Genomic DNA, 13140 nt, shown 5'->3' on the forward strand with positions numbered 1-13140 from the left:
CTGAAAAAGCTAAATGAAACTTCTGCAACCCCACCCTTCCTGGCCAACCCAAGTGTTTTCCTCATTATAGGGGATCCTAACAAGCCCTCAGGTTTCAGAAGTGTCAAGGCTCCGGTCACCAAAGTGGCTGCATCGATTGGAAACGCCCAGAAGTTGCCCATGTGTGACAAATGTGGCACCGGCATTGTGTGAGTATCTGCCTCGCCCCGGTGTCGGAGGCCCCCCAGGTGGGGTAAACCATGCAGCTGTGGAAAGTGCCAGAGTTTGCCCATTTGGGGTGTGATGGGGAAGAATTCCTGCCTGGAAAATGGAGCTGAGAGGCCAAGTGGGCCTTTATGTCCAGAGCCAGGTGTGAAGGTTTTCCTTGGCCGCGGAACCCTTAGGGCGTGACTAATGTCAAACCAGAGAAAGGGCCTCTCTGTTGAAGAGGGAGGGCTTCATGAGTAATGCGTGTGGCCGGTTCCGAGGCCCTGATCCGCCCTTTGATGGGCCTCGTGGAAGGACCCCCCCGGCTGTGGTGCCTCCTTCAGGTGCTTGTCACTAACGGAGCCCTTTCCTGCCTCCCTCCTGCAGCGGCGTGTTCGTGAAGTTGCGGGACCGCCACCGTCACCCTGAGTGTTACGTGTGCACTGACTGTGGCACCAACCTGAAACAGAAGGGCCACTTCTTTGTGGAGGATCAAATCTACTGTGAAAAGCATGCCCGGGAGCGGGTCACACCCCCTGAGGGCTACGACGTGGTCACTGTGTTCCCCAAGTGACCCCGCAGGTCTCCTCTCCACACTCTGGCCCTCTCCTCTCCTGAAAGTTCTTGCTGACTTTGGTTTTACCCCTGCTCATTAAACACCACGTCTCCCTGCCTCTGCTAACTGACTCACTGGCTGCGTGACGCCTGCTTTTACAATTAACAGAGGATTGTTCTGTTCCATGTCCCCTTGCCAGCATCCCTGGGTCTTCTCTTTACCTCAGTTCATCTCTGCTGCAAATGGACCTCAGCCACATTTGAACCAAACCGAATTGAGTATGTCTGACATTGAGTTTGGTTTTACTCAATAAATGCATAGACTCCAAGGCAGTGTGGTGTCTCTCTCTCATTTCACCGTGCATCCTCGTTCCTGTCTCAGGCCAGATGAGATTTCTGAGGCCTCTCCTCTTGTTTTGGGTTCCCCACTTCTCTGAGATTTGCAGGCCTTCTCCTCCATGTGTGAGAAGATTGACATCTGAATGAGCCATGTTCTCACCTTCCTTTGAAGTTTGCTCCAAATTCTCTTCCTCTGATGCTAATGTAAGATCAACCTCGTTATGTTGTAACGAAATGATGTCTTCTCTTCTGGGACTCCTCTGAGGAAATGAATGCTTCCCAAACAAGAGATGGAGAGCTTTCCCAGTTGGGCCTTCAGATATTCCCTAACGAGTCTCTCTCCAGGCTGCTAGCTGCCACGACAGCCCCTCTGCTCTGTGAAGGGAAGCACGCTCAGGATGGGCATCACCTAGGTGCTAAACTCAGACACCTCTTGGTAGTCCCTTGTGGAATTTTGACGGCAACTAGACATGTTCAGCAGCCACAGTCCGAGAAGGACATGGGACCTGCAGGGATGTGGCTCTGGGTCATACCATCAGGGAAGGCTCAGATACGCAGAGGCGCTGGGTGAGGGTGAGGGGAATCCAGAATGTGTGGTAGAGACTGGAGATAATGAGCCTGAGTTACCAACCTCAGGCGCAGGGGCTGTTGTGACCTTCCTCTTCTAGTGACCTTCCTCATCTAAGCTTCCCACAGGAAAAGCCGGCCCACCAGATCAGGGTGGGGCTGCCTTCAGAAGTCGCATGAAGACTCCCGCAGTGTTGACACTTGCTACGTCACTCAGATACCCCTTCAGAACCCAAGGACTTGGCCCCCGAGCTGCCCGGAGAGTTGCCAGTGGAGGGCCCTGTCCGTCAACCCTCCCAGGGAGTGTCTGCCCTGAAGAGAGCTGGCGCACGGCCCCTTTCCCAGGTGGTCCAGTGCCTGCGGAGGTGAGCATATCTGGGCCTGGCCCCCTGCCCCAGCCCTGGACAGCTTTGTAGGCGTCCTCTGAGGCCTCCCTTAAAGCTGTATTGCTCATAGCCAACTTCTCTCCCCGCCCAATTCTGCTTCCCTCCCTCCCTCCCCAACCCCCACCCCAGGTCATGGTCCCAAGGGCACCCCTCCTAAACTTGCCTCTCACTAGCCCCGGGTCACAGTTTGCTTCCTGGGAAAACCAATTTGTGACAACCATGACAGAAACTTCGGAATTTTTTTTTTTTGTTTTTTCCTGAGATGGGATTTATTTGGAGGGTTTTTTCACAGGGACATACCTTAAACTGACTTACCCATTCAAATAACTGATTTTTATGCCATGTCAAAACCTCACCATCGGGGACAAGAGTGGACACAGATCAGGTAGGACTGCTGCCCTGGCCCAGGTAAGAAATGGAAAGGCTGGTACAGGGCGGTGGAGGCGGGAGCGGGGCAGTCACTGGGTTTGAGATAGACTTTTAACGTAGAGCAGACCGACGTAGGCTGCCCTCCTGTCTCCTTCCTTGACCAGACAACAAAGAGCTTCTCCCCCAGTAATGGGCCCCTAGAGCAGGAGACCTCTCAACTCTGCCAGCCCCATTGTCCTAAGCTGGGAGCTCAGAATGGGAGGAGAAAGTGTGGCAGGTGTGGTCTGGTATCCCCAGTCCCTTGGGCATGAGCTGAAGGTTGGCTCCTTCACCTGCCCCCCTCGTCCACCTCCAAGAGCTCTGCTCTCAAGGAAAGAGTAGCATCTAGAAAGTATATCCAGTGTGATGGTCCCTTACATTGATGGCACTTTACAGATTACAAAATGCATTTATTGTATTGCTCTGCGAGCATCAGAAACCCTCCTAACAGGCGATTTCATAGGTGGGGAACCAGGGACTTGGTGCGAATGAGAATTAGAATGTATAGGGTCATGAACGAGCATGCACTGGAATTTACAGGGAACATTGTGGTTTCTGCTCTGGAAGAATGCCTGTGGGTGCAGTCACTTTGGAAAACAGTATGGAGGTTCCTCAAAAAGTTAAAAATGGAGCTACCCTATGACCGAGCAATTGCAAGACTGGGTATTTACTCCAAAGACACAGATGTAGTGAAAAGAAGGGCCATATGCACCCCAATGTTCATAGCAGCAATGTCCACAATAGCCAAACTATGGAAAGAGCCGACATGCCCTTCAGCAGATGAATGGATAAAGAAGATGTGGTCCATATGTACAATGGAGTATTACTCAGCCATCAGAAAGGATGAATACCCAACATTTGCATCAACATGGATGGGACTGGAGGAGATTATGCTAAGTGAAATAAGTCAAGCAGAGAAAGAATTACCACATGGTTTCACTTATTTGTGGAACATAAAGAATAGCACAGAGGACATTAGGAGAAGGAAGGGAAAAATGAAGGGGGGGGAATCAGAGGGAGAGACGAACCATGAGAGACCATGGACTCTGAGAAACAATCTGAGGGTTCAAGAGGGGAGGGGGGTGGGGGGATGGGTTAGCCCGGTGATGGGTATTAAAGAGGGCACGTACTGCATGGAGCACTGGGTGTTGTACGAAAACAATGAATCATGGAACACTACATCAAAAACTAATGATGTAATGTATGGTGACTAAGATAATAAAAAAAACTATATATAAAAAAAAGAACGCCTGTGGCCAAGGACTGAGAGCATGAGGGGATTTGTTGCAGTGGTTAGGTTGGGGCTGACTGCCCTCCTCCCTCTAAATATTCTCCTGATGCCATGTCGTCGAATCAATTTGAAAAGAATTAGAGTGTCTTTGTCCAGTGGGATTAAGCCAACAAGGACTTGAATTGCTGAAACTATTCAGCCGAACACACACACTGCATTGAAGCAACAGCCAGATTTGGTGGTAAATATGCCTCAAAACCTTGGCAGAAACATCTGTTGAATTAAGAGAGGGTTTCCTCCATCGTGATTACATGTATATATCCTGAGATTTGTGTTGAATGTTCTCTGAAGGGAGATGCATGGTGAATTGTTTCTAACTTCTGACACATGGTGACTTTCCATACGCTCTTCACAGATTAAAGCATTACCCTCTTGGCAACCTTGGCATAGGCCAAGAATCTGACGTGTATGAGAGCTACGGGAGCAACAGGAGTTTAAACAAAAAGTAGTCTACCTCATTCCAGCTTCTGCAGGAGATCCTGGAGTCTGAGGAGAAAGGCGACTGGTCTGCTCGTGGTCAGAGGCTACTGTTCAAGGCCTGGCGTGTGGTCACTCCTCGCTGAAACACAGGTGAGCAGAGCCTAGCCGTGGGAGGGAAGAGTACAGTGTGGGCCATTAAACTCTGATAAATAAAATAATCTGTGCCTTCTTGCCTTGGTCTGTGTTACAGGAGCGCAGATCTAGCTGCTTCCTGTCATGTGTGTACCGTATAGCTGAGAGCTGGGTAAATTATCTTGTGGTGGGCCTTTGTTGGTTTGTCCCTCAGCACGCCCTTGATTTGATTTGAGCCCATCCATCCCCTTCCTGCTGTCATTGGTGGTGCAGATAGGCAAAGGCCAAGGGCAGTAGAGAGACTGAAGCACAACGAGCCACGAGCAGAATGAATCCAGGCTCTGGGCTTCATCTTACGGCTGAGGAGATGCCATGTTATTTTTGTGCTCCAGTGTGTTGGGCACACTGGAATCCTGTTTTTACTGCTGTCCCCTCTTCTCCCCACTATACCTGTCTGCCATGGGAGAGTCGTCCCTCCTGAGAAGGATCTGAATGCCTGGGGACTCTGATGAGGAGAGACCTGCCTCAGCCAGACTTCCACGCCCCTGGGTTCATCCCACTCTGAAAGGAACTGAGCTTTTTTCCTCAGGGCAACCAGTTCCACCACTCCTCGCTGCGAGAACTTCAGCCAACTCACTCACTCCTCCTGATGTGGGGACCCTGCATTGTCACTTGTGTCCTGTCCTCTTGATGAGTCTTCTTTCTGGCTTCTGTTTGACTTCTGTAGTCATCTTTATTATTTCCTTCTTTCTCTTTGCCTTGGGTTAGTTTGATCTTTTTCTAGTTATTTTGAGGTGGACATTTAGGTCATTGGTTTGAGACTTTTTTCTTTTCTAATACAAGCATTTAGAGGCATATATTTCCCTGTAAACACTCCTTTGGCCCACATGCCACAAGTTTGATACGCTGTGTTTTCATTTTCATTCATTTCAAAATAGTTTTTCAGTTTCTCCTGTGATTTCTTCTCTGACCCCTGGAATATTCAGGAGCATTGTGTTTAATATCTAAATATTTGGTGGTTTTCCAGCTATCTTTCTGTTACTGATATCCAATTCAATTCCACTCGAATTAGAATTAAATCCTTTTCAAGTGACCAACTGTCAGTTTCTTTTTTCTTCCAGATCGTGGTCTGTACTGGTGAACGTACTTGTATGTACTTTAAGAGAATGTGTATTCTGCTGTTTAGGAGACTAAATTAGTTAGGTCAAGTTGGTCAATAGGTTCAAAGTAATTAGGCTCAAGTCTTCTGTCTGATTTTCTGTCTGCTTGTTCAATCATTTACTGAGAGTGGACACTTGAAATCTCTAGCTGTAATCATGAATTTGTCTTGTTCTTTCAGTTCTATCAGTTTTGTTTTACATCTTTTAAAGCTGTGTTTTAGGTGTTTATACATTTAAGATTCTTTTATTTTGTAATGAGGTGTAACTCCTTTGTGATTATGAAATGAACATCTTTATCTCTGGTAGTATTCCCTGTTCTGAAATCTACTTTGACATTAAAATAGCCAGCCCAGCTTTCTTTGATCAGTGTTTGAATATTACATCCTTTTAATTTTTCTGTGTCTTTATATTTAGAGTTGGTTTTCTGAAGAAAACCCTTGTTTGAGTCTTGCTTTTTCATTCAGTCTGACAATCTCTACTTTTGGGTTTTGACCATTTCTATTTCATTTAATTTTTGATGTCATTGGGTAAATGGCATCCTGCTACTGGTTTTCTCAGAGTCATTTTTGTTGTTTTCTTGTTCAGCCTGCATCCTAGGGGCACCTGGGTGGCTCAGTTGGTTGAAGATTCTGCCTTCAGCTCGGGTCATGATCTCAGGGTCCTGGGATTGAGCCCCACGTGGAGCTCCCTGCTCGGTGGGGAGCCTGCTTCTCCCTCTCCCTCTGCCACTCACCCTGCTTGTGTGCATTCTCTTTCTGTATCTCTCATAAATAAATAAGTACGTAAGTAAGTAAGTAAAATCTTAAAAAAAAAATAACCTGCATTCTTTTGGATCAATTGTTTATTTTTTATGGTTCCATTTGATCTTAATTATTCATTAGCTCTATTTTTTCTGTTGTTGTTTTTTAGTGGTTTATAATTTACAGCATCAACTTAATGTGATCCATGTTTAAGTAATATTGTACTATATCAAGCATGGTGTAGAAACCTTACGGTAGCTTACTTCCGTTTCCTGCCTCCCATCTTTTATATTGTTATCATATATTTTATTTCTACCTATGTTTAAGCCCAACAATAGTCTTTAAAGGAGATTTAAAAACTAGTCTATGATATTCTAAACAATTTTATGTAAGTAATTCCCACACATGACCCTTTCCAGTGGTCTTCATTCCTTCCTACAGATCCATGCTTCCATCTGGGAGCATTTTCCTTCAGCGTGAACAGTTTATTTTAGTCATAATCAGTGTGGGTGCTGTGATGAATTTACTTCATTTTGGAATGTCTGAAAATCTTTTTTATGTAGCCACTTTTATTGAGGCATATTTTCAATATATAATTTTATGTAGTTTTAAAAAATCAATTGTGAATTGATTATAAACACCAAAATGATAATATGAGTGTAAGGAATGATTGCTGTCTCTAATTATAGTCAGGTTTTTCTCTCCATCTCTTTCTGAGTTCAGTATAGAGAATTATTTTATATGTGTAGTAGAAGTTTCACCTCCAATGTAGGGACCATGTAATACTTATCTTTATGATCCCAAAGCCTCATGCAGGACTTGACATAGGTATAAGTGTGCTCAACAAGTTTGTTCTGGTTGTTTTTAATTAGGTAGATGAGGCTTCCCCTATTAAGCTTACCATACTTTCTCCTTTCCTACCCATTCTGTCTAGGAAAGCCATACTTTCAATACTGCTGATTTAAATAGTTTTTGTTTTGGAGAGAGTAAAGGAATACTAAGAATTCATGAACACTAACAATCACTGGAACTTCTTTGACTCTCTCTGGTCAAAATGGAGCGGGACAAGTGTGAATTGGGCCATGAGGTGCATCATTTTGTTCTTTCTGGTGGCATTGAGGTGAGTGGGCAAATACTACTACTTGAAAAGCACTTGCAGCAGCAGGTACTGTGTGCAGGGACCTACACTACGCATCATGGGGGACTTTCAGTCTTGTAAGGGTAGAGAGTGATAAAACATATGGTCCCTGTTTGGTATGTGGTAAAGGTGTAACTGAAGAAAGGCAGAATATACATATTCTTCCATCTTGGATGAAATAATTGCAATTTTTAAAGAGCAGCACATACAAAATACCACGCTCTCAGGTGAAGCTGTAATTGATGATTGAACATAGTGCAATCTCACTGTACTTAAAAGAAGTGATGGCGGAGGGGTGTCTGGGTGGCGCAGTTGGTTAAGCGTGGGACTGTTGGTTTTGACTCAGGTCATGATCTCAGGGTCATGAGATCGAGCCCCATGTCAGGCTCTGTGCTCAGCTCAGAGTCTGCTTGGGATTCTCTTTCCCTCTCCCTCTGCCCCTCCTTCCCCCCAAATAAATAAGTAAACTTTAAAAAAATTTAAGTGCTGGCATACATAGGCTATGAAGGATGGGGAAGGGAATTTCAGATGGGGTGAAGACATGCCCACTCTGGACAAGTGGATTGGCAAGGAGACTGGCCTAGAGGGAGCAGAGGGCTTTAAATAGTTTAGTAAAATTAGGCTTTAGGGGCGCCTGGGTGGCTCAGTTGGTTAAGCGTCTGCCTTTGGCTCAGGTCATAATCCCAAGGTCCTGGGATTGAGCCCCTTGACTGGCTCCCTGCTTGGCGGGGAGCCTGTTTCTCCCTCTCTTCCCCTCTTGTGCTCTCTCTCTCTCAAATAAATAAATAAAATCTTAAAAAAATAAAATTGGGCTTATGACTGATACGGAATTGGAGTTTGGTATTTATGGAGTGATCTGAATACTGAATTAGAAATGTTTCATTTGATTAGATGGAAATTTGAGCAAGAACAAGGATGTGATTGCAGGTGATACTTGCGGGAAATTATACTGGAGTTCCCTGGAGTGTTTGGTTCCCTGCTGGAGAGCTCTAATTTCTAGACCTAGCATCTGAGAGTCTGGATAATCATTACAGCCATGGAAATGTAGAGGAGTTTGATGATAGAGGAGTCAAAATTACATGAAGATTGTCTCCCTTTCTGTGTTCTCATGGATCTAGGAATATAATCAGTTCGGCAGGTCCATAGAAGCCAAAGGAGACAAAAAAACATTAAAAAGAAGGAATAGATCAGATTTAGTTAGGAAGGTGGACACCTGGGCAGCCTTTGGATGGGTTAAGAGGATTTGCCGGTGAGTCCTAATTGAAGAGAGCAGTTTAGAAGGAAGGAGATGATGGTGGGAGAAATTTCAGTGATGGGAGATGTTCTGAGAAGTTAAACAGAAGTGGGAAAAGATCTGGGTGACAGATTTAAATGGTGGTTGGGTGAAGTGGCAGAATTGCATGGGAAGGAAATAAAGGCATAAAGACATAAGTGTAGGTGTGACATTTCCAGTGAAAGGGAAGAGGGAAGATTCTAGAACATTTGGAAAAGTGGTACTCTCAGAGAACAAAAGGACATTTCTTCCTCTGAAATTACAATTGCTTTAACCAACTACTGTCTATAACACTGGGTGGAATGGAGAAATTGGTCAGTGGGTAAGACTTAGGACCCTAAATGGGTAGAGTCCAGAAGATCAGACGGAGTGACATTCAAATAATTTTCTGTGGAATTTGGTCTGAACCACCAGTTTCAAGTGGTCTGGATGAGGAGTGATGATTTGTGGTTAAGCAGGTGGTTTAGGGAGCTGTAGGAAGAAGCAAATTTCATCTAGTGTCTGCCCTTTTTTCTACCCCTAAGGGATGATTCTTAACCTTTTGGAGGCCATAGTTCTTTCGGGGAAGAATTCACTTATATTCACCACTTGCTTTTTTGTAGACATTTTGAAGGGTGTCATGGACGCTATAAAGCCTCTTCATTACTCCCAGGGTCAGGAGGCTCCAAGTCCTCTGGCAGCTGGGTTACTGGTAGCCATCTTCCCAATACTATATTTAAATATAACTTCATGGTTCTAGGAAACACTATTTTATTTTGAGTCTAGCATAATTTTGATAGGTCAGGTATAAGAACCACTGAATCTCCCGATGTACTTGAACAGATGGATAAATCCAGTGGGAACTTGTACTATTATTTCTCTATGTTGGGCCATATGTTGGGCAGTTATTTTGTCAAATAATTGCATCCAGGGGCACCTGGGTGGCTCAGTCGGTTAAGCATCTGCCTTCAGTCATGATCCCAGGGTCCTGGGATCGAGCCCTGCATCGGGCTCCCTGCTTAGTGGGGAGTCTGCTTCTCCCTCTCCCTCTGCCTCTCCCCTCCAGCTTGTGCTCTCTCTCAAATAAATAAAATCTTTAATTAAAAACAAAATTCTTGGGATGCCTTGGTGGCTCAGTCGGTTAAGCGTTTGCCTTCGTCTTGGGTTATGATCCCAGGGTCCTGGGATCGAGTCCTGCATCGGGCTCCTTGCTCAGCAGGAGCCTGCTTCTCCCTCTGCCCGCCACTCCCCAAAGTCCTTTCTTTGAAAATTGGTACTTGTTTTCAAGTCCCTCAGAGTCATCTTAGTGTGGTGTTGGAAGGAGCAGATACAGATGTGTATATCAACCTGTCATACTTCACCGGCATTCCTTCAAAGATGAACTTTTTATAAAGAATTTACTTGTAGGGGCACCTGGGTGGCTCAGTCGTTAAGCGTCTGCCTTCGGCTCAGGTCATGATCCCAGGGTTCTGGGATCGAGTGCCACTTCGGGCTCCCTGCTCAGCCGGGAAGCCTGCTTCTCCCTCTCCCACTCCCCCTGCTTGTGTTCCCTCTCTCGCTGTCTCGCTCTCTGTCAAATAAATAAAATCTTTTTTTAAAAAAAGGAATTTACTTGTATGTTATTAAAATATTGACTCAGATAGGGTGCCTGGATGGCTCAGTCGGTTAAGTGTCTCACTGTTGATCTTAGTCTTGATCTCAGGATGATGAGCTCAAGCCCCACATTGGGCTCTGCTGGGCATGGAGCCTACTTAAAAAAAAATTGACTCAGATAGATGGGGATGCCTGGTTGGTACAGCATGGGATTCTTGATCTTAGGGTTGTGAATTCAGGCTCCATGTTGGGCACAGAGCTTGCTTAGAAAATTTTTTTTAAAGATTTTATTTATTTATTTGACAGAGGCACAGCGAGAGAGGGAACACAAGCAGGGGGAGTGGGAGAGGGAGAAGCAGGCTCCCCACTGAGCAGGGAGCCCGAAGTGGCACTCGATCCCAGGACCCTGGGATCATGACCTGAGCCGAAGGCAGACGCTTAACGACTGAGCCACCCAGGTACCCCTACAAGTAAGTTCTTTATAAAAGCTCATCTTTGAAGGAATGCCGGTGAAGTATGAGAGGTTAATACACACATCTGTATCTGCTTCCAAAACCAAACTAAGGTGACTCTGAGGGACTTGAAAACAAGTACCAATTTTCAAAGAAAGGACTTAGAAGGATTAGCCAATAAAAGATTTCAATCTAGGGGCACCTGGCTGGCTCAGTCAGTGGAACATGTGACTCTTGATGTCAGGGTCACTAGTTCAAGCCCCATGTTGGCCACAGAGCTTACTTAGAAAAAAAATTTTTAAATAAAAATATTTACTCAGATATTGATCTTGATATCGGGTTTGTGAGTTCCAGCCCTATGTTGGGTGTAGAGATTATTTAAAAATAATAAAAATCTTTAAAAAAAAAGATATCAATCTATTTGTGAAAGGCAAAAAAGCAGATGGAGGAATAGTAACTAATTTAGGAGAGCAAAGGAATTTACAACCCAAATGTCTGCAGAGGAGGTTTACCTGTGAGAAGGAAGTCACATTACTTACACAGAATCCTTCAGAGATTCAGGATTCAGGATTTGGAAGTACCAATTCTCAAAGAAGACAAGGCATAGATGGAGCTAAAAACAGTACAGTGTGTTGAAATTCTGCAGTCATAGCTGTTGCCACGTCTGTTTTTACACTGTCCTTTGCAGTCACATGATGTTTGTTCCCATAGGATATAGGAAGTTTACTCTTTGGAATAGGGATTCTCTGGGTGCTGTTGGTGTTTTGGACTAGTATTTGTAGTGGGGAGCTGTTTTGTGCATTGTGTATGTCTAACAGAATTCCTGGCCTCTACCCTCTAGATGCCAGTAGCACCCCCCAAGTTAATGTCAACAAATAATGTCTTAAGACACTGCCAAATGGTCCTTTGGGGTGGGGGTGGATAAAAATCACCCCAGGTTGAAACCTGTTGTTCTAGAGAAACCAAAACTCCTCAGACACCCCAGACCTGGGACAGTTGGCATCGTAAGGACAGAATGAGGTACCAGGATGAAAATCTGGGCATTGGGCAATGGTCCACATATTGATTTCTGGGATCCTTAGCTCTTCCATTCTGCTCCCAGTAACCCAGCAGCCAGGTAACAGAAGACTATAGGATTTTTTTTCCTAAAGAAACCAAATATCCCCAAAGAAGAAACTTCCATATACTGATATCTAGGTAGAAGGGATCTACAAAGCTCATAGCACAATGAAAGAAAAATTATCTCGGGGCATCTTGGTGGCTCAGTTGGTTAAGCGACTGCCTTCGGCTCAGGTCATGATCCTGGAGTCCCGGGATCGAGGCCCCGTGTCAGGCTCCATCCTCAGCGGGAAGCCTGCTTCTCCCTCTCCCCCTCCTCCCTCTTGTGCTCTCTCTCAAATAAATAAATGAAGTCTTTAAAAAAAATTATCTTAAGGCACAACAATCATAAAACTTTTGATTGCTTAGATTAAATCTTAAAATTTCCCAGAGAGAGAGACATCCAATCATCTGCAAAGAGTTTGGAGTCAGAATGCTTTCAGAATGTATAATCCTCCCTGGATACCAACAGACAGTGCAGCACACCTTCATAAAACGCAGGGAGAATAATGATCAAACTAAATTAGATACTTTTGATCGTACACGTTAGCACTAATGTACTTCCTGATGTGCACCTCAATTTTTGAGTTACTAGGATAACTTGGAGACTGTTTCACATCAGTTCACATAGACCTACTTCAGTTAGAGGCAGCATAGTGTGGTGGTTAAGAGCTCAGACCCTGGAGCTAGTATGTCAGTTCAGATTCCAACTCTGGGGCTTACTATCCATGTGCTATTGGGCATATCAGTTAGCCTCTGGAATCCCATGTTTTCATCTGTTAAGGGTAATGAATTGTTACAGTATTTACTTCAATGGGAATTTATGTGTCTAGAGTGAATCAATGTGTCAACCTAAAGTCAGCTGATTGTCAATGTTAACCACATCTCCAAAAATACCTTTACAGCAACATTTAGATTAGTATTTGATTAAATAACTGGGTGCTATAGCCTAGCTAAGTTGGTACAGAATACTAACCATTACAGTCCACCCCTTATAAACTTGGCACCCATATACATCTCCTTAAATCATACTTAATCTCCAAATAAATAACAAAGTCATACTTCTATTTAACACGATACAACTATCGTGTGTACGTACTAAAAAAAAAAAAACCCAAAAAACAAAATGAACTAACCCTTTAGCCAAAAGAAGATGTCAAGTCCTTGGGTATGTTTATTTACTCTTCTCACTGATACCCTGTAACAAAGATCACAAACACACACGCTCATAACAAAATGTAGTTGTTCATGATAACTACAGCCCTTGTTTCTGCAACTGGTCATTTGATTGTGGCTAATTTCTTCCTCCCTCCCTCCCTCCCTCCTGCTTCCTTCCTTCCCTCCTTCCTATGTTGTGGTAAGAACACTTAATATGAGATCTTTCCCCTCACATTTTTAGGTGCACAATACAGTATTGCTAACT

At 44.5% G+C, this 13140-nt stretch overlaps 2 protein-coding genes across 5 annotated transcripts in view; both read left to right on the forward strand.

Moving 5' to 3' along the window:
- The window catches only part of PDLIM1 (PDZ and LIM domain 1), a 46680-nt gene extending 45610 nt beyond the window's left edge, over positions 1 to 1070 (forward strand). For both annotated transcript variants that reach the window (XM_028098844.2, XM_088020226.1), the window contains exons 6-7: positions 71 to 188; positions 574 to 1070. In XM_028098844.2, the coding sequence (XP_027954645.1) occupies positions 71 to 188; positions 574 to 760 (305 nt within the window). In that variant the 3' untranslated portion in view covers positions 761 to 1070. The remainder of the gene's footprint in view (positions 1 to 70; positions 189 to 573) is intronic.
- A 2635-nt stretch (positions 1071 to 3705) lies between these two features.
- Positions 3706 to 13140, forward strand: part of LOC114205474 (cytochrome P450 2C21) — a 41936-nt gene continuing 32501 nt past the window's right edge. For 2 of the 3 annotated variants that reach the window (XR_015767149.1, XM_028098978.2), the window contains exons 1-2: positions 3706 to 4302; positions 7119 to 7304. Coding sequence is in view for 1 of the 3 variants with exons in the window: in XM_028098978.2 (XP_027954779.1) it covers positions 7239 to 7304 (66 nt within the window). In the remaining 2 variants the exon portion in view is untranslated. The remainder of the gene's footprint in view (positions 4303 to 7118; positions 7305 to 13140) is intronic. The other variant, XM_028098980.2, reaches the window with a different exon arrangement.

This window comes from Eumetopias jubatus, unplaced genomic scaffold, assembly GCF_037043125.1.
Source record: "Eumetopias jubatus isolate StellerSeaLion01/CBP00866 unplaced genomic scaffold, mEumJub1_p1.0 scaffold_17, whole genome shotgun sequence".
NCBI classification, from domain to species: domain Eukaryota; kingdom Metazoa; phylum Chordata; class Mammalia; order Carnivora; family Otariidae; genus Eumetopias; species Eumetopias jubatus.